The 18945-nt window shown below is 43.1% G+C and overlaps 1 protein-coding gene across 15 annotated transcripts in view; it reads right to left on the bottom strand.

Annotated features, from left to right (window-relative positions):
* DET1 (DET1 partner of COP1 E3 ubiquitin ligase) overlaps nt 1-17312 on the bottom strand; it is a 58248-nt gene extending 40936 nt beyond the window's left edge. For 9 of the 15 annotated variants that reach the window (XM_022563441.3, XM_022563442.3, XM_030764010.2 and 6 more), the window contains exons 1-4: nt 17196-17286; nt 9999-11091; nt 8961-9029; nt 7029-7216 (exon numbers count right to left, since the gene is read on the bottom strand). In XM_022563441.3, the coding sequence (XP_022419149.1) occupies nt 7029-7216; nt 8961-9029; nt 9999-11081 (1340 nt within the window). In that variant the 5' untranslated portion in view covers nt 11082-11091; nt 17196-17286. The other 6 variants (XM_089906825.1, XM_089906826.1, XM_089906827.1 and 3 more) reach the window with 6 other exon arrangements.
* Nucleotides 17313-18945: the final 1633 nt, after the last annotated feature.

Genomic DNA, 18945 nt, shown 5'->3' with positions numbered 1-18945 from the left:
AAAAAAAAAAAAAAGATGAAGCAGTCATCCCTCTGATGTCTTCACCTGATTAACTCCTAGCTCACTGTCACTGTCCAACTATGCCTCTCTTAATTCACAATTTCAAAATTCTCAGAGATGATCCTTCCAACACCACGGCTTCCTAGTTCCTGGACTTCCTTTCTGCCTCAGCCACTCGTTCCAATGGTCATATCCTCAATCTCACTCTTACCAATGACTGCACCCCCCTGTAACAGGGTGCAGCACCACAGACTCCAACTATCTTCTCTCCTACTTTTCCAGCTAACTCCCTCTACTCATCCCAGCTTCAACATCCTTCAGACCCAATGGGACCTAAATTCCATTGACTCTACCAACTTTTTGCCATCCTACGCCTTCATCATGACCTCTTTTCCTTCCTTAGCCAGCTTAAATTTCACAATCATTAAAATCACAAAATTTATATCCATAAATTCACGTGGGCCCTTAATGCTGCAGGACACTCATGCTGCATTCCCACAGTCCAGCGAGTCTCCTACTCACTTAGAAGACTATTTCATCCCCCTCCTCCATGTTCATCCTCACATAATGGCACTACCTTCTTTGTAACTGACAAGTAGAAGAAATGAGAAGAAAACTTTTTAAAGCTCCCATTAGCACATCTGTACCTATTTAACTGTATGTGCTGCCCTAGAAGGCTAATCCATCCACTTGGGCACTAGTTTCTATCCTCTGACCTCATATACTTAACCAATTCTGCCCCCACCCCAACTTTTCCTAACCCATCAGTTTCCTCCTATGTACAGATCAGTCCCATCTGCAAACAAACATGCCATTTTCCCCTCCCATTTAAAAAATAATATCAATAAAAGCAGAAACTTAACACCACTTGCCCCTCCAGCTAACGCACCATTTTTCAGCTCTCCTTTACAGTAAAACTCCTCAAAGCACTTTTTCCTACTGTCTCTTCTCCTCCCATTCTTTCTTAAACCCACCCCAAAGAGGCTTTCACGCCCACCATCTCACTGAAACGACTCTCATCAATGTCTCCAGTGATCTCCATGTTGATGACTCTAATCGCTGATTATCAGTCCTTACTGTACTTGACCTGTCAGGAGGATCTGACACTCCTTCCTCAGAGAAACTACTAGACCTCTCCACTTACAGAACTTCTGGTCTTCTCGCCTAAACCTGCTCCACCCACAAGCTTCACCATCAGAGTTTAATGGTAACACTCTCTTAACAAGTTGACTGGGCCAAAAATGTTAGAATCATCTTTGACTTCGCTCTTTCACAGCCCATTTCCCATCCTCCGCTAATCTTCTGGGCTCTATCTTCAAAATACATTGAGAATACAATTACTTACCACCCCCAATGTTATCACCCTGATCCAAGCCACCATTATTCAACCAACAAATTATTACTGATAGCCTAGAATGGGCAAGGCACTCTTCTAGGTGCTTAGGATACTATAAATGAGCACAAAAGAACTTAAATCCTAGTGTCAGGAACAAAAGGTAGCAATTTTATTTATTGGATCATTGCAATGGTCTACTAACTTCTACCCTATCCCCCTATGGTCTATTCTTATTTATTTATTTTGCGGTACGCGGGCCTCTCACTGTTGTGGCCTCTCCCATTGCGGAGCACAGGCTCCAGACGCGCAGGCCCAGCGGCCATGGCCCATGGGCCCAGCCGCGCCGCGGCACGCGGGATCCTCCCGGACTGGGGCACGAACCCGTGTCCCCTGCATCGGCAGGTGGACTCTCAACCACTGCGCCACCAGGGAAGCCCTAATGACTTAATTTTTTATATATAAAATGTATGTGATCTTTCTGAAAGTTTTTACAATTTTCTCTTTATCCCCAGTGTTCTAAAATTTCATGATGATATGCCTCAGTATGGGTTTTTTATTTATTGACTGTACTGGTTACTTGATGGAGCCGTGATGTGCTAATAAGTTTAATAATTATTTCTCTGCAGGGAAAAAAGCCATGATTTGCAGTGCCTGCCAATTTCTGTGGTGTAAATCCTCCTGCTGTGGTCAATTTCAAGGTACCAAAGTGACATCACTGAATGCAGAGTTGTCAAGAGATGAGCAGTAGCACATCACTATATAATATTTTTACCAGATAAAATAGATACAAATAACCTCAAGAGTACGACAGTAAAACAATTATGAATTAATAATTAGAAAATAATTTATTTATTTATTTATTTATTTTTGCGGTACGCGGGCCTCTCACTGCTGTGGCCTCTCCCGTTGCGGAGCACAGGCTCTGGACTGGCAGGCTCAGCAGCCATGGCTCACGGGCCTAGCCACTCCGCGGCATGTGGGATCCTCCCAGACCGGGGCACGAACCCGTATCCCCTGCATCAGCAGGCGGACTCTCAACCACTGCGCCACCAGGGAAGCCCCAAAATAATTAATTTTTAATAATGGCTGTGTTTAACAGCTTGCAGAAACTCCTGAAACTTTAACAGTTGGCTCTCACAAGCCAGAATGAGCCAGCTCCAGCACACCACTGGATGGTCCTTGCCAATCTGGGAGAGAGAGAGAGAGAGAGAGAGAGAGAGTGTGTGTGAGTGAGTGTGTGTGTGTGTGTATGTGTGTATTCGCACATCTTGCGGGACCTCAGTTCTCCAACTAAGGATTGAACCTGGGCCACGGCAGTGAAAGCCTGGAATCCTAACCACTAAGCCACCAGGGAACGCCCATGGAAATGTATATTTTTCAGTACTAGAAAACTGTTTAGGGTCTTCCCTGGTGGCACAGTGGTTAAGAATCTGCCTGCCAATGCAGGGGACATGGGTTCAATCCCTGGTCCGGGAAGATCCCACATGCCGCGGACCAACTAAGCCCGGGCGCCACAGCTACTGAGCCTGCGCTCTAGAGCCTGCAAGCCACAATTACTGAGCCCACCCGACTGGAGCCTGTGCTCTGCAACAAGAGAAGCCACCGCAATGAGAAGCCCTCGCACCACAATGAAGAGCAGCCACCACTCGCTGCAACTAGGGAAAGCTCACACACAGCAGAGAAGACCCAACACAGCCAAAAATAAAAATATATATATTAGCGGGCTTCCCTGGTGGCGCAGTGGTTGAGAGTCCACCTGCCGATGCAGGGGACATGGGTTTGTGCCCCGGTCCGGGAAGATCCCACATGCCGCAGAGCGGCTGGGCCCGTGAGCCATGGCCGCTGAGCCTGCGCGTCCGGAGCCTGTGCTCTGCAGCAGGAGAAGCCGCGGCGGTGAGAGGCCCACGGATGGCCAAAACAAAACAAAACAAAAAAATATATATATAGACAGATAGATAGATAGATTAAAAAAAAAAGGAAAAAGAAAACTGTTTACATTATTTCCTCCCCTTCATTTTTCTACTGCTCCTTCTGAAATTAGCCAGATATCGGACCTCCTGAGAAAATCCTCTAAATTTTTATCACCTCTCTCCCATTTTCCTACTCATCTTTGTATTCTACCTTCTTGGAGAGTTCCTAAACTATATCTAACAAAGTTTAAATTTCTAAAGCATCTCACTTAGCATTACTGTTCTAGGAATGTTCCTGTTTTTATAGTTTAAATTATTTCAGTGACTACCATGTTGTTTCTTTATTTTTTATACTGTTTGTTTTATTTGGTCTCTATCTTTTAAGATAAAGGCTTTAAGTGACTCATGATCCCTGATGTCCATTTTTTTCTTAAACATTTATTCCAACCTAAAATAGAATCCATTTTCATTTATTTTTACCAAAAGTTTATTGAAAACTGTAAAATTGAGCATTCAAATCCATGTGTTCACAAGAAATAAAAAATAATTTTGATTTATATGTACACTATATTTTCAATGCAGCAAAGTATGATAAGATGATTAATAAAATGTTATTAGGACACAATTCTCTGGGGGAGATAGAACAGACATATGAATTTGAAAAGAAAAAGAAATATAAAATTTCAAACAGTACAGGAATAACTTGCTCTGTATGTTTTTTTTCTTCTTTTGGCCACGCCATGCGGCATGCGGGATCTTAGTTCCCTGACCAGAGATCGAACCCCCGCCCTTTGCAGTGGGAGCACAGAGTCTTAACCACTGGACCACCAGGGAAGTCTGTACTTGCTCTGTACCTTTTATGTGAAATAGAATACTAAATTACTATGGTATTAGATTCCCTTGGATATATTTAAAATGGCATATAACATTGGCTACCTTCAACTTAGCCAATGTTATATGCCAATTATATCTTGCAATGCTTTTTTTAAAAATGTCAATGTTTAATACATTGAAAATTGCATCCTTTGCAACTATTTAAATTCAACAGTAAAAAGTTTAAAGATTAACTTAATAATTGATGCATGAGGGTATCTACAGTTTTTCAAAATCTTTGCTGGTATGAAGCAAAATTTTGAAGATAACAAAGCTAGAATGCCACCTTTCTCTTTAACCTTTTGTTTTCTCTTCCAGGGCTTCCTACAATTTCACTTAATTATAGGTATACTGTGAAATAAATTTTCAGAAAACATAGCTTCCTCTAATTCCTAATGACATTATTCATTCAACAAATATCTTACATGCTCCTCCCACATGAAAGACACTGGCCTAGGTGCTGTGGATATGGCAGTGTATATAACAGACAAAAATCCCTACCCTCATGGAGCTTACCTTCTAGTGACTTCTTTGATGTTTTAACTGAGTGTACCCAGTTTTTGTTACTAGTCGATAATAATCTGCTTAATTTTAAAGTTAATTTTAAAAGACAACAATTCATTTCAAAATGAAAAAAGCAAGATCTGATCCATGTTCTGCTCCCAACAATCCTTCTATACTGAATAGAGATGCTAGTAAGGCAGAAAATTTGTGTGAACCAGAGAAAAAAAGGCATGTTTAGTTGTCTGAAAATCAATATCCATCTATTTTTAATCAATTACTGTCATTCTGTATAAATACAATGCCACTGAATTAGGTGTCTGCTTTGCTTGTTTTTCCCAGTGGCAGTAATGCTTATTCTGATTCATCCACTCATTCTGGTCTGATCTATATTGGAACCTAAAGCAGATATTTTCCATAACTGGCTAAGGTTGGGGAAGCAATTTAGGTATGTGGAACGTGACCAGGCACTGACTGACTAGAGTAGAATTGAGTCCTTGGTCCAAAATAACTAGTCATTTCACAATAATGTATTCAGATAATTATGAGCAGCTCTGGTTCATAACAGGTGGGTATCAATTTAGGGTGACCTAGGTGTTTTAAGAGGGGCCTCCAAGTGTCTCTTCTTCGGGTTGGTCAGTTTCCCTGAGTAATTTATCTCTAATCTCCTGCCTGGGGAGTATAAGCTTGGATGCCATAACTGATAAGAGGGATAGGAGTCTTCCCCAACAGTATGACAATTTTCACTTAATTCTTGTTTTAAGCATGACATGTCTCATCCCTACTCTCAGCCATGCCTCATGAACATGAAACCAGAGCCTGCACGGTGCAATTTCTCCAGAGAATAAACCTCTAGCCTTTTGATGAGGTGGGGAAGAGACAGTCATTTGGCAGTGTAGGCTTAAAGAAAGGAGCTAGAGCATCTGATTGCTCCTTTTAAGAATGTCATCCAGGGACCTCCCTGGTGGTCCAGTGGGTTAGGACTCCGAGCTTCCACTGCAGGGGACAAGGGTTTGATCCCTGGTTGGGGAACTAAGATCCCACAATCCACGTGGCATGGCTGGAAAAAAAAAAAAAAAGTCATCCAATCCTCCAGAGGTATGTAGGGCCTCCAATTTCTTGAACTTTTCCAGAGCTCTCTGGTGCAACGCTACTTATTTCTTGATGGATAAACTCTGCATTTTTTTTTTTTTTTTAAATTTTGGCTGCTCTGGGTCTCAGTTGCAGCATGTGGGATTGTTTAGGTGCAGCAATGTACTCTTACTTGTGGCATGAGGGCTTCCTAGTTGTGGCACACAGACTTCTTAGTTGTGTCACACGAACTCTTAGTTGTGGCATGTATGCAAGATCTAGTTCCCCGACCAGGGATCGAACCTAGGCCCCCTGCATTGGGAGGATGGAGTCTTACCCACTGGACCACCAGGGAGGTCCCTAAGCTCTACAGTCTTTAAGTTTTTGTCCTCTGAGATATGTCAAGTTAGTTATCACTCATCCATTGGCTCTTCAGCTTCTAAAACTCTCTTGATATCTCCTCCCCATTCTCTTTGTTCTTGTAGCTTTATACCTCTTCTTTTTTTTTTAAGATTTATTTATTATTTATTTATTTATTTAATTTACTTTTGGCTGCGTCGGGTCTTAGCTGCAGCATATGGGATCTTCGTTGAGGTGTGCAGGATCTTTAGTTGCAGCGCGCAGGCTTCCCTCTAGTTGTGGCATGCGGGTTTTCTCTTCTCTAGTTGTGCAACGCAGGCTCCAGGGAGCATAGACTCTGTACTTGTGACGCATGGGTTCCAGAGCACGTGGGCTCTGTAGTTTTGTGGCACACGGGCTCTAGTTGAGGCGCGTGAGCTCAGTAGTTGTGGCACATGGGCTTAGCTGCCCTGTGGCATGTGGGATCTTAGTTCCTCGACCAGGGATGGACCCTGCGTCCCCTGCATTGCAAGGCGGATTCTTTACCACTGAACCACCGGGGAAGTCCCTCTTCTTCCTTTATTGTCATTTTAGTGGGGTTTGGGGATGGAACAGAGATAAATGCACATGTTCAACACACATGTTTAACCAAAAGTTATAAAATTATGTCCTTAGTCATTCATTCAAAAAATATTTAAGTGCTTGACAGTGCACCACTGAAGATATAGCAATGAACTAAACAAAGACAGGGTCTCTATCTTTCTGCAGCTAACATACAGTCTAGGAGGAATCATGGACAACACACAAGTAATTCCTCAGGTGCTAAGAAAGAGAAAAGAGAAGTTTAGGATGACACAATGGGTTATGACAGGCAGACTGACCCAAGCCTAGGTGGGCAGAAAGAATATGAGGTTTCCTGAAGTAAATGACTGTTGGCTTCACACCAACAAATTTTCTGAAGAAAAATTAAGCTTGTTAAGCCTAGTGGAACAGCTTACCGGCGCTGGATCTGCCGTGCAAAATTGTTGCTGGAAGCTGAGCAGGGAAACTGGACTTCACTATGCAGGGTAGCGTTACGGAAGAGATCACAGAAGTTCTCAAACAGCTCCAAAAGCTCATCTGATGTATTCTCAAACACAGCGATCACCTCTGTTGTCACCATATTGTACACCACAAAGAAAGATGCCTGCGGAAGAACAGATAGACCTAAGGAATAGCTGAGTATAATGCCTTGCCTAGCAAATATCATTTTGGTTGAAAATCAAGCTGCCCAAGTAAAACAGGCAAACACCTCCACTCCGGCACTATGGCGGAAACATGGTGCCAAGAGGTCCTGGAAAAGGAGGAAGCCTCAGTGGACTTGATCAATCAAGTGCCTCAGTGTTGCCTGATTTCCCACTGTATCTGCTGGAATTACTGAGTTGTTCAGCATATATGTATAAGAAGGTTTTCAATCTTTCATTTCAAGCTGTGTGAAAATTTAATATTTTGCCTTCCAAGTGTTATTCCCTACTTACTCCCCAACCCACTTTTTTAAAATGCCAGATTTAATTTTCCTTCCTGCTGCGAAAGTGATTTGTAGCCAGGAGCTGCCTGTTGGCAAATTATTTTCTCTTGTATACGTACAGTTGAAAGTTCAATTTAGGGGCATTTCTTTTTCTCTCTTAATATTTCTAACATGCAGAAAGACATCTTAAGTACACTGTGTCCACCTAGGCAAGTTGTAACCAAGCAGGGGACTGCTGCTGAACACATGAAAAATCAGAGAAGCATTTTCCATTTCTTTCTTTATAAATGTTCTTTCAGCCAAGAGCATTTGTAACATACATTTGAGATTCGTAACAATTAATTTCAGAGGGGGAACCTGAAAACCATTCGAATGCCATAGGTGGCAGAGTTACTGCTTTCTCTGAATAAGCCCCTGGGTGACTGGCCCTCTTCTTTAAACCTCCAGTGCTCTGCTCAGCCTAACAAGGAAGCACCAGGTACCTCTAGTTTTTATCACAGTGAATGTGGCAGTGTGAGTCAATCTGCAAGCTTCCAGCAGGACTCTAGAAGTTTTCAGAACACTAGGATTAGTATTCCGCCTCTTATGATTGAATTTAAATCTCCATTACCAATTTCTGGAGACATCTGGCCCACCTGTTTTAATAGTAATTAGTCCTTCCCAAAGCTTATATTACATGACTTTTGCGGTCACCTGGAAATTAAATTTGGCTGTAAATTAAAGAGGCTGGAGAGTAACCTGAGAATAATACCCATAATATTAGCAAGGCTTTGTGTTTAGGTGCACTTTTTACTTATTAACCTTATTGGAACCTATCAAATTAAACTGGGAAAGGAGGAGGGAGGACAACAAGGGCAGAGAGATTGGGTTTAAAGTTACAAATTCTGTAAGCAAAGCATAGAGCCCTTGTAATGTTTCTGGCTACAACCTACTGTAGCTACTGGATATAAGTAGGTCATGTTTTAGCAAAGGAAAAAAGGATAATCTCAAATGCAGCAGTCACACAACATATTCCCTCCAAAATAAAAAGGTAATTATAGCTCAAACCTAAATACAAGATTGATTCATGTCCTTTCTATAAACCTGGACAATGCTTTGATCATATTAGGGCTTCACCAGGATCCATCATAATTATGTGAATATAGAATTACACAAACATTTACTAGCCTTCCCACCAGGCCAGACTGGGAAATACAGGACAGGAGGGTACAGAAGTCAAGGGCTTCACGGACAACCTCCCATGACTCATAACATGAACTAGATGGGCTCACCCATGATGGCTCAATGGGTGACTTCATCATTAATAGAGAAGAAAAAGAATTCAGAAAAAAAATGATCTCTAACCATTTTACTCACCACCCCCCCTTATATTTTAGAGTATACAAGGTATGATTCAGAAGAAAAATATTAGAAAACATTTTACCATGGATGGCTGGTACGGTCTTAGGAGACAATTCCTTATACAGTCTCTAACTGTTACAGGCAGAATCAGCTGCAAGTCAATGAGAGAAACCAGACTCAGCTGACTTCGTGGTTTACTGGTTTGTTCTGTTCTAAATTTCCAAACTAGTATCTAAGGAGACACTCTGGAAATAGGAGAATAGGGGGGACAAACGTACAGAAAAGTAGGTCTCTCACTTGGTCAACACTAAAGTAAGGAGCTTCTCAAAGGGAAATGCCCAAATTACCCTGAATTTCAGCATGGTATTTCAACCCAAAAGTCTTAGAGGTTTCCATGCTCTTAACACCACGTTATTCCTATTTGTGAAATGCCTCTCTCCCCTACTAACATCTTTCACCCAAACTGAAAAACCCTCAGAACCTGCAGTCTTGATTATTCACTTGGCAGATCAAAAATTTTTGGCTTCCTTTTAATCTTTTCACTGCTCTACAACCTATGTTCCAGCACATGGGCAAGGTCAGAGTACAGTCATAAAGCTTAATTCCATCAAATGAACTTACCTGTTACAATCTAAAGAAGATTTGGTGAGGAAGTATACTGACATCATTTAAGTAGGAAAGAAAAACTAGATTTTTAGAAGATTTTCTTTTTCGTATGGTGGGTTCATTCTCATTGCCAGAACTAAGCAGACCAATAAGCACAATCTTATACAAAATCAAGGCAGTATCCATAGGGAGTCAAACCTTGACCCTGTAGCATCTGGGCTTCCATTTCAAGTGTACTGAAAATGCTCTGCAGAAGAATTAGGGTAAGAATCACAGAGTTGACTACCTACATGTCAATGGCTTACGATATAGCTTCCATTTGTCCAAATGAGAAAAATCATTTTGAGAAATGATTAGAAAAGTCGAGCTGTTTTAAGTATGAGCCCGAAGACAGCAAAAATTCAAGATTACATAAAATGTGTTATTTCTGAGAGACTGGCTATAGGCAAAGAGAGAAACCTTCCCATTGTGCCAAGGAGACTGGAGGGGTAAAGGGCAGGAGAGCACCTGGTACCTGTGATGGATCTGTGACCCGCAGGGTTACGACATCCTCACTAGTATACTTGATAAACAGATGGTTTTCATCCAGAAGCTGCATTTTCCACATGCGCAGCTGCCGTAGTTGGTCAAAATACTGGAAGAAGCGCCTCTTGGCCATTGCACTACCATCCTGCTCTGCCCGGCGCCAAAGGTACACGAGCAGCCGGTGTTTCAGGGAGTTGATGAAGGGATCCCTGAAAGGATTGGCCATGCCTGTCTGACTGTCCCGCTGCACCTCAGGAAAAACAGCTGACACAGTGAGCAGGTCATCCTCATAGCAGAAGCGGCCAATGGTCCTCACATCAATGAAAGTGCCTTCAGGAGTCACCTGGAAGACATGGATGGTCTGCTGCTGCACTGACAAGATGGCCAGGATGTTCTTATACAAGTACAACCCTTGGTTGTGTGACAGGACCACTTTGTCACACTTGAAGGTACGTGTATCACATAAGCGGCCAGTATGAAGGTCAATGATATGGAGGGAGTAGTCCTCCAGGGGGGACCGGGGGTTGGGGGTCACGGACTCACTGTTCCGATATACCTCATAAAAAGGAGGGTGAGGCTCGTCTGGGAGATAGGCAGCTGAGCCCACGATGACACAGCGGCAGTCATCAGTGAAGAGGCTGCACTCCCGGTTCAGGTGCTCGCCATTGGCCGCCACATTGGTAATGTGCAGCAGGACGAAAAAGCGTTCGAAGAGCCGGCCACGGATGTTGACTGACCGCTGGTCATTGCCATTGGACAGGATCTCCCCCTCATAGCCCTGCAGTAGGTCCTCAGCTGCCTGGCAGCCCTGGTACTCATAGATTTCGAGAGATGTCTGGTCTGAAGAGAAAGCAATGAAGTAGCGTCCATCAGGTGAGAATTTACGCAAGAAACAAGGCGGCTTTTCAACATTGACGACCGTGAAGTTGGGGAAGACATTCTGGTGGAACACTCGGACCTGGTGCCAGTGGGTGCCTGCCTTGCCTGAACTGATCCGCCGGCGTTCCAGGCGGTGAATGACATTTTGGTTTTGGATTCTTCGAGGTTTGATGGTGGAAACATGATGATCCATTATCACATCTCTGCAGGGAGAAGTAAAGAAGAAGTCAAGAAAATAAAACAAAATTTACCAAAACATAAACACACTTGACCTTTGAACAACGCAAGGGTTAGGCACACCAATCCCCTGAAGCTGAATATCCAAGTATAACTTATAGTCAGCTCAGTATACATGGTTCCCTCCTATCCATGGTTCCTCCACATCCACGTATTCAACCAACCGGGCAAGTCTAGTACTGCAGTATTCACTGATGAAAAAAATCCATGTGTAAGTGGACCTGCACAATTCAAATCTACGTTGTTCAAGGGCCAACTGTGTATATACAAGTCAAATAGATTTCCTTCCATATATCCTGGACCTAGGAGCTCCCAAGATGACAGTGATCAGCATTCCTTCTTCCCAAGTTATAGTTAGAAAGTGGTCAGGACATTTTTGAGTCTAGAAACAGGTTTGAGGGAAGGAACTAATTCCCTAGGAATACCTTCAAAGCATGCTTAGCTGTTGGGAATGTTCAACAGAGCAAACCTTAGAACTACATCAAATTTGTTCAGTGTAAACACCACATTCAATGTACATTCATTTAAAAAATATATTTATTGGGCTGTTAAGATGTCCATCCTACCCAAAGCAATCTACAAACTCAATGCAAAATCCCAAAATCCCTATCAAAATCCCAAAATCATTTCTGGCAAAAACAGAAAAATTCATCCTAAAAATTACATGTAATCTCAAGGGACTGTGAAGAGCCAAAACAATTTTGTAAAAGAACAAAGTTAGAAGACTCAGACTCCCTGATTTCAAAAACTGTTACAAAGCCACAGTAATCAAAAAAGTGTGGTACTAGCATAAGGCAGAAAAATATACCCAATGAACAGAATTAAGAGCTGAGAAATAAACCCTCACATATATAAACCTGAGATTAGAAGTTCAGAGAACCCCAAACATGATAAACCCAAAGAAATCCATGCCCAGGGACTTCCCTGGTGGCGCAGTGGTTAAGAACCCACCTGCGAATGCAGGGGACACGGGTTCAATCCCTAGTCCAGGAAGACCCCACATGCCACGGAGCAACTAAGCCCGTGCGCCACAGCTACTGAGCCTGCACTCTAGAGCCCGCGAGCTACAACTACTGAAGCCCGCGCACCTAGAGCCCGTACTCCGCAACAAGAGAAGCCACCACAATGAGAAGCTCGTGCACCGCAATGATGAGTAGCCCCCGCTCGCCGCAACTAGTGAAAGCCCATGCACAGCAATGAAGACCCAACGCAGCCAAAAATAAATAATAAATAATTTATTTTAAAAAAAGAAAGAAAGAAAGAAATCCATGCCCAGGCATACCACAGTCAAATTGTGAAAAACTAAAACACAAAGTAAAAATCTTGAAAGCAACCACGTAAATGACACATTACCTATAAGGGTACAACAATTCATTTATCTGTGGATGTCTCATGAGAAACTATGGAGACAAAAAAGGAGCAAAGCAACATTTTTAAAGTGCTGAAACAGCTGTCTGTTTCATCATTCAAATCTCAGCCAAAATAGCAACTCTTCAGAGTTTTTGCCTGACTACCTTACCTAAAGTCATGACTTTTTCCATCCACATCAACCTACTGTTTTATTTTCTTCAGCCCTTATCACCTTCTGAAACCATTTGTTTACCTTTTTAGCATCTTTTTCCCCCACACAGGACAGCAGAGGCCTTGCCTAATTCCTTGCTGAATCTCCAGCACCTCGGACAGTGCCTGAGGCACAGTAAATGCTAACAAATGTTAAATGAATGAATGGAACAACATTTGACAAAGATCTTAAAGGATAAAGAACTCACTAGGCAAAATAAAGGAGGAACATTTCAGAAAGAAGGTAGCTTAAAAAATATACTTAAAAAGAGTGTAGCATGGCACATTTGGGAAACACAATACCAAGTGGTTAGAACACAGGAAACACAGAGTGATAAGAGAAGCCTAGAAAAGTAGATTGCAGACAGATTGGAAAATCCTTTGTATGCCACGTCATGCAAGTTATTACAGGTTTTAAGCAGAGGAGTGACTATCCAATCTATACTTTAGAAATAAAAACATACAGACAACGGGGAATTTGTTTATATTCTGTCTCCTAAAAGAGATATGAAATGCCTTATATAAGTATATATACTACCCAGTCAAGTCAGAAATGTGCATACCTTATGATTGAGCAAATCAAGTTTCTCAAACTGCTAGTCACAACTCACTGATGGAGGCTTGAAATCAATCTAGTGCATATACTAACTGACCTTTCAAAAAATGGAATAAAACAGAAAATACCAAACTGTATCACATATTTTCAATACATATGTGAGTTACATGCACTGGGTGAGGATATAAAATATATTTCCTACTGATCTAGACTAGAGCAAAAGACTGCAAACAACTAGCCTCAGACCAGTCTAGGCTGCCTGCCTATTTTTGTAAATAAAGTTTTATTGGAACACAGTCATACGCACTCATTTACATCTTGCCTATGGCTGCTTTTGCCCTACAAAGGCACAGTTCATTTATTAAGACCAAAGACCACACAGCTCACAAGCCTGAAATATTAACTACCTGGTCTTTTGCAGAAAAAGTCTGTCAACCCCGATCTTGAGCACTGGTTCCCAAATGGGGCAATTTTGTAATATATGAAGATATTTTTGGTTGTCATAACTTGGGAGGGAGGAAGGGGTGCTTGGGGTGTCCATCAAACAGAAGACAGGGATGATGCCAAACATCCTACAGTAAACAGGACAGTCCCTCACATCCAGCCCAAAATGTCAATAGTGCTAAGGTGGAGAAATCCTGATGTAGAGAAGTGTCTGCACATACGTAACAGGAGACATATACAAGGATGTCTGTAGCAGGACTGTTAGCAACAGCAAAAACTAACAACACTCCAAATGTCCATCAACAGTAGACTAGATAAATTCATCCACGCATATTCATGCAGCGGAATCTTTTTTCTTTTTTTTAATGTTTTTGTTTGTTTTTTGGCCACGCCACGTGGCTTGCAGGATCTTAGTTCCCGGACCAGCGATAGAACCCAGGGATCAAACCCGGGCCCCAGCAGTGAAAGCACTGAGTCCTAACCACTAGACTGCCAGGCAATTCCCCAAGCAGTGTAACCTTATGAAGTAATGAATTAATGTACTACAGTTATATATAACAACACAGATGAATCTCAGACACAGTGTTGAATGAAGAAAGCAAGCTACAGAATACATACAATGTGATTTCCTTTATATAAGCTTCAAACAATTTTCACTTTAATACAAATATATGTGGTATACAATTACAAAAAGCAAAGGAATCATAAACATAAAATTCAAAATAGTGGTTACCTCTGAGAAAGTAAGAAATGGGATGGGAGTTAGGGACACATTGTCACTTTTAAGTGTATATTTTTTTCCTTCAATCAGCATTCATTGTACTGTTATACTTTTAAAATTACATATGTTTTTTAAGTAATATTTGTGCTTACTCAGAATTTTTTTTAATTAGAAAATAATCATTGTGAAGGGAAAACAAAGGTAGGACAATAAAATGAAGTCTGAAGTACACAAAAATTCATGCCGTCAGGACCTGCAAAACTGCCAAGCTTCTAATTTGGCTCTGACTTTCTCGGCAGACAAGGCAGAGGAAAATACAGTCAGTTACAGAACTTGCACTGCCAAGAAGATAAAAACTTAATAGCTGCTTGGAAGAAGCACAGCAATACCCATCACTGGATTTTAAAAGAAATCTCTCTCATGAGTTTTCTCAAAGGATCTTGGCATGATACAGTGAGCAATATCCTCCACTTCTGAACGATAAACACAATGCTGAGTTTCACACGGCTACTCCTTTTAACAGTGACATAGTTGATGTGCCCATTTTGATACAGTCCAAAAAACATACTGGTAAGGTTTAAGCATTTTAAAATACCAAGTACTGTACAAAACTGCCTCCCTCAATCCCTGCCCAGGACACCTCTGACACTAGCACCCTGTGAAACTAAGATGCGGGCTGGAGTCAGAGAGGGAAACCACAAGGGGATGCGATAGGCAGGTAAGGCCCATGAATGGAAGAAGGAGTAGGCATCAGACACCATCTAGCAGACTAACCACATATAACTGAATCAGATAAAGTAAACTAGCTGTTCGACTTAGAGCCATTGATCATTTTAAGCAAAGCAGATGCTTAATTCTAAAAAAAATTTGTATATATTTTTAACAGTCCCATCTTAAATTCTCCAATTTGTCTTTTTAAGGGAAAAGCCACCAGTACTGTGGTGGAGGGAGTAGAGGGGTGGGGTGGGTAGAGGTGAAGGCCTGCTGGCTTCAGCTCCAAATTGGACAGAAAATCCACACTTAATTTCCTAACCCTTCTCTCAGTGGGCTCTCTCTCCCTCTCCATATTTTACATCACACAATTATGGTTTTTAGAGAGATGGTGGAATTCTTAGTATTTTTCAACTTGTTATTCCAATTATAAAATACATGCTCATAAACTCAAACCATACAGAAAAAGTACATCACGAAAGTCCCTTCTAGTCAGAGTGGGAGTTATAAAAAACATTAGAGTAACTTATATTTTTCCCAGAAGCCCTCTACCCGTTTCCCTAGTCCAGTAAATGGCATGGCCATTCACCTGCTAAAAGGAACCAGAAAGCTGAGAGTCTCCCTTGATACCTCTTTCCCTCAGCCCCCATACCTGATCAGTCACCAAACTCTGGAGATTTTACCCCCTAAACAGTCCTCTAATGCTCCACCTTCTTCTATCATGACCTGCCAGCACCCTTACCCAAAATTTTATAACTTCATGTCTACGTTATTGCAACCGCTTCCTAAGTGGTCTCCCTAAATCCACTCCTATCCACTTCCAATCCACTTACCAGAGCAATCTTTTCAAAATGCTTTTTTGATCACATCCTTTCCCCTACAGATTAAAACAAATATCTTTCCATTGCTCTTAATGATACGGATCAAAATCCTTGCCGTGCCAACCAGATGTCTCAAAGGCTCAGTGCTGCCTCTCCAGCCTCATCTTTTCCCATTTCACTCTAATCATTTCTTCAACAAGTGGCCTACCTCCTGCCTCTGAACCTTGGCACATGCTCTTCACCTCAATCTAAAAAAAGCTCTTCTCTTCACTTTGCCGAGTTAACTCCTATTTCAGGTTATGAGCCTAATCATCACTTCCTGAGAGAAGTCCTCCTTAACCTTTCCCACCAGATAAAACACCAATACACCAGCCATACCTCTCCTTCTTAGCACTTACCACGCTTGCAACTTCATGTCTGCATTTTACTTTTGTCTGTGGCACTAGATGGTGAACTCCTGACCGGTACACAAACATTATATCCTGTATGCCCATCACAGCATTTGACCCATCGAAAGCCTCCTTTCCTGAACGTTCTTTACCAACTCAAATATCCACAGGTGCTGTTCGCTCTGCCCAGCATATATTTCCTCCTCTGGCCCTTGCCATACTTCTCAAGCCGCAGCTCAAGTGTCCTCTCGTTCAGGAAGTCTGCTCTGACACCCTTGCCGAAAGAGATCTTTGCTGCTTTACCATTACTTTTTCTGTTCATCTTTTCCATAGCCATTGCCACAATTTGAATTTGTACTTTCAGCGGCATGGTTAGGTGTTTAATGTTCGACTCCCCCGTAAACTATCCTCTCCAGGCAGGACGTAACCATAGCTACTTCAGTCACCTTAGTTTTCAGAGAGCCTAGCACTAGGGCTGCCCCACTGCATGCGTTCGTACGTTATCTATGGAACGAAAGAAGAAAGCCTGACTGAACTGGGCCACTAACTCGTGCGGTACTAAGCAAGACCTTCCTCCCTGCTAGGTCTGTTTCCCCGGGCAGGCAGGTGCACGTAACCCTCAACTCCTTCTGACGGCTTCCTAAACGGGAAGGGGATACCCAGGGGCGGGCACACACGCCCAAGGGGCGCCCCCGGAAAGAAAAGCCCGGGGCGGGGCCTCAATGGGAAGAGAATTCTGAGGGAAGGCGGGGGCCGCAGGGCCTCGGCGTCAGGCGAGAAGAGGGCAGCCCCATGGCGGTAACTCGAAGAGGCCTCGGGGAGGGCCTGACGGGTTTGGAGGCTGGAACAAGGAAGGAGAAGTCCTCACCTGTCCGGTCCGGGCTCAAAGGGCCGGGGCGAGGGGCTCCCCGGCCTGCTCGGCGCGCGCCTCGCCCAGCCCCGCCCCCGCCATGCTGTGGGACCAGATGCCCGCAGCTGCCGGCTCCCGCTTCCGCTAGCCACCGGAAGTGCGGTGCAGCGAGAAGGAAAGTGGAGAGAGGGTGGCACCCGTCCGGCCGGCCCTGAGAGACGGTATAGCGCACCCTGCTGCCCGGAGGGGGATCGAAGCACTAGAGGCCCAGGGGCTGCGAAGGAAAAATTGAACCAGACGCCGTAACCTCGACACCTGAGTGATCTCCTATGGCAGTGTCTCTGCACCCGCTGGACACACTTGCAAAAACATGAATAAAAATTAATTTTTCACCTCTTGATTAAATGCACCATTTCATCAGCTGAGAAACTATCCGTTTTCTGTTATCTCCTCCTAGACAGTGAGCTCTTTAAAGACCGAGGCTGTACTGATCTCTGAACGCTGTGCCTAATACATTTACTAGCACACAGTGGACTACAGTATAAGCTTATTGCATTAAATTAATGCTATAACCTTTACTTGACTTTTACTTACATTGTCTCTTACAACCTGGTTCCTCCCCCGAAGCCTCTGCTTTGTCCTATTTCTGGACATCCTGCCCCCAAATTTCCCTGCCTCAGCCTCCTTCAGATAATTCAGGTCTCAGAGTAAATGCCACTTCCTCACAACTCTTGTCTGACCACTCTCATTTCACCACCATCGTGCTATTTCTTCCTAGCACTCATCACTATCTGATATTACCCCCATTTGTTTTGTTTTCTTTCTTTTTTCTGTTTCCCTTGCCCCGACTAGAATGTAAATTCCGTGAGAGGACGGGTTTCGTCCTCTTTTCTTTTCTACCCTCACCTAGACCAGGATTTAGCATCTTGCTGGTGCTCAAGGAAGGTTCAGTCCGTGAATGAATGGCTCTGCCCGTAGGGCTCACAGCATCTCTATGAGGAAGGAATGTTTATTGGCTTTTTTAAGTGCAATTTTATTAACTCAACCGTCTTGGTTGACGTTGTTATAACAAAATATCATAGACTGTTTAGTGGCTTTTACAGATGAGGAAACTGAGGCTCAAGGAGGATCCATGACTTGGAGATGAGGGTGGTTAAAAGGAAACACCGTGGGTTCTTGGTCCAGTCTTGACATTTCCAAGCTGAATGTACTGACTTCAGAGTCTCTATTTCTTCTTCTAGGAAACGAAGATATAGTATGCAGAGTATATCTCAAGTAGAGAAAAAAGAAGGAGAAGGAGAAGAAGAAAGGGGAGAAGAAGGAGAGGAGGAGATGAAGAAGAAGAAGGAGAAGAAGAAGAAACTCTAAATTTCAGGTTGCCCCCAGCTTCGGGGCTGGGTGGCCCATGGAGCCAGCTCTGAGTGGGCTGCCAGCCTTCCCCTTCCCCATTCAGCTTGTCAGATGATGCCCCCAGTAAGGGGTCAGCCCAGCACCCTCTCACACACACCCCCACAGCCCTCCCTGGACACTCCTGCCCACCATGGGGGAGGCAGGACTTTCTCCAGCTCCTCTGATTTCTTCAAGGAAAGCTTTTCCTATCGAGTGGAGTGGTTTAGGACAAAAGCATTCTGGGACATTGAATTCATCATACTTTCCTCAACTTTTGTATGGGTTTGAAATTTTTCATAACATCAACAACAGCAAAAGCTGAAGCTACCCTGCAGCCTGCCTGGCACTCAAGTATCACTTACCGATTAGCTTACTCTCA

The sequence above is a fragment of the Delphinapterus leucas genome, chromosome 2 (assembly GCF_059928025.1).
Source record: "Delphinapterus leucas isolate spDelLeu-1000000601 "Yukka" chromosome 2, BTC_Dleu_Yukka2, whole genome shotgun sequence".
Classification (NCBI taxonomy): Eukaryota; Metazoa; Chordata; class Mammalia; order Artiodactyla; family Monodontidae; genus Delphinapterus; species Delphinapterus leucas.
The sequence above is the reverse complement of the archived record's forward strand: the minus strand, read 5'-3'. Positions and strand labels throughout refer to the sequence as shown.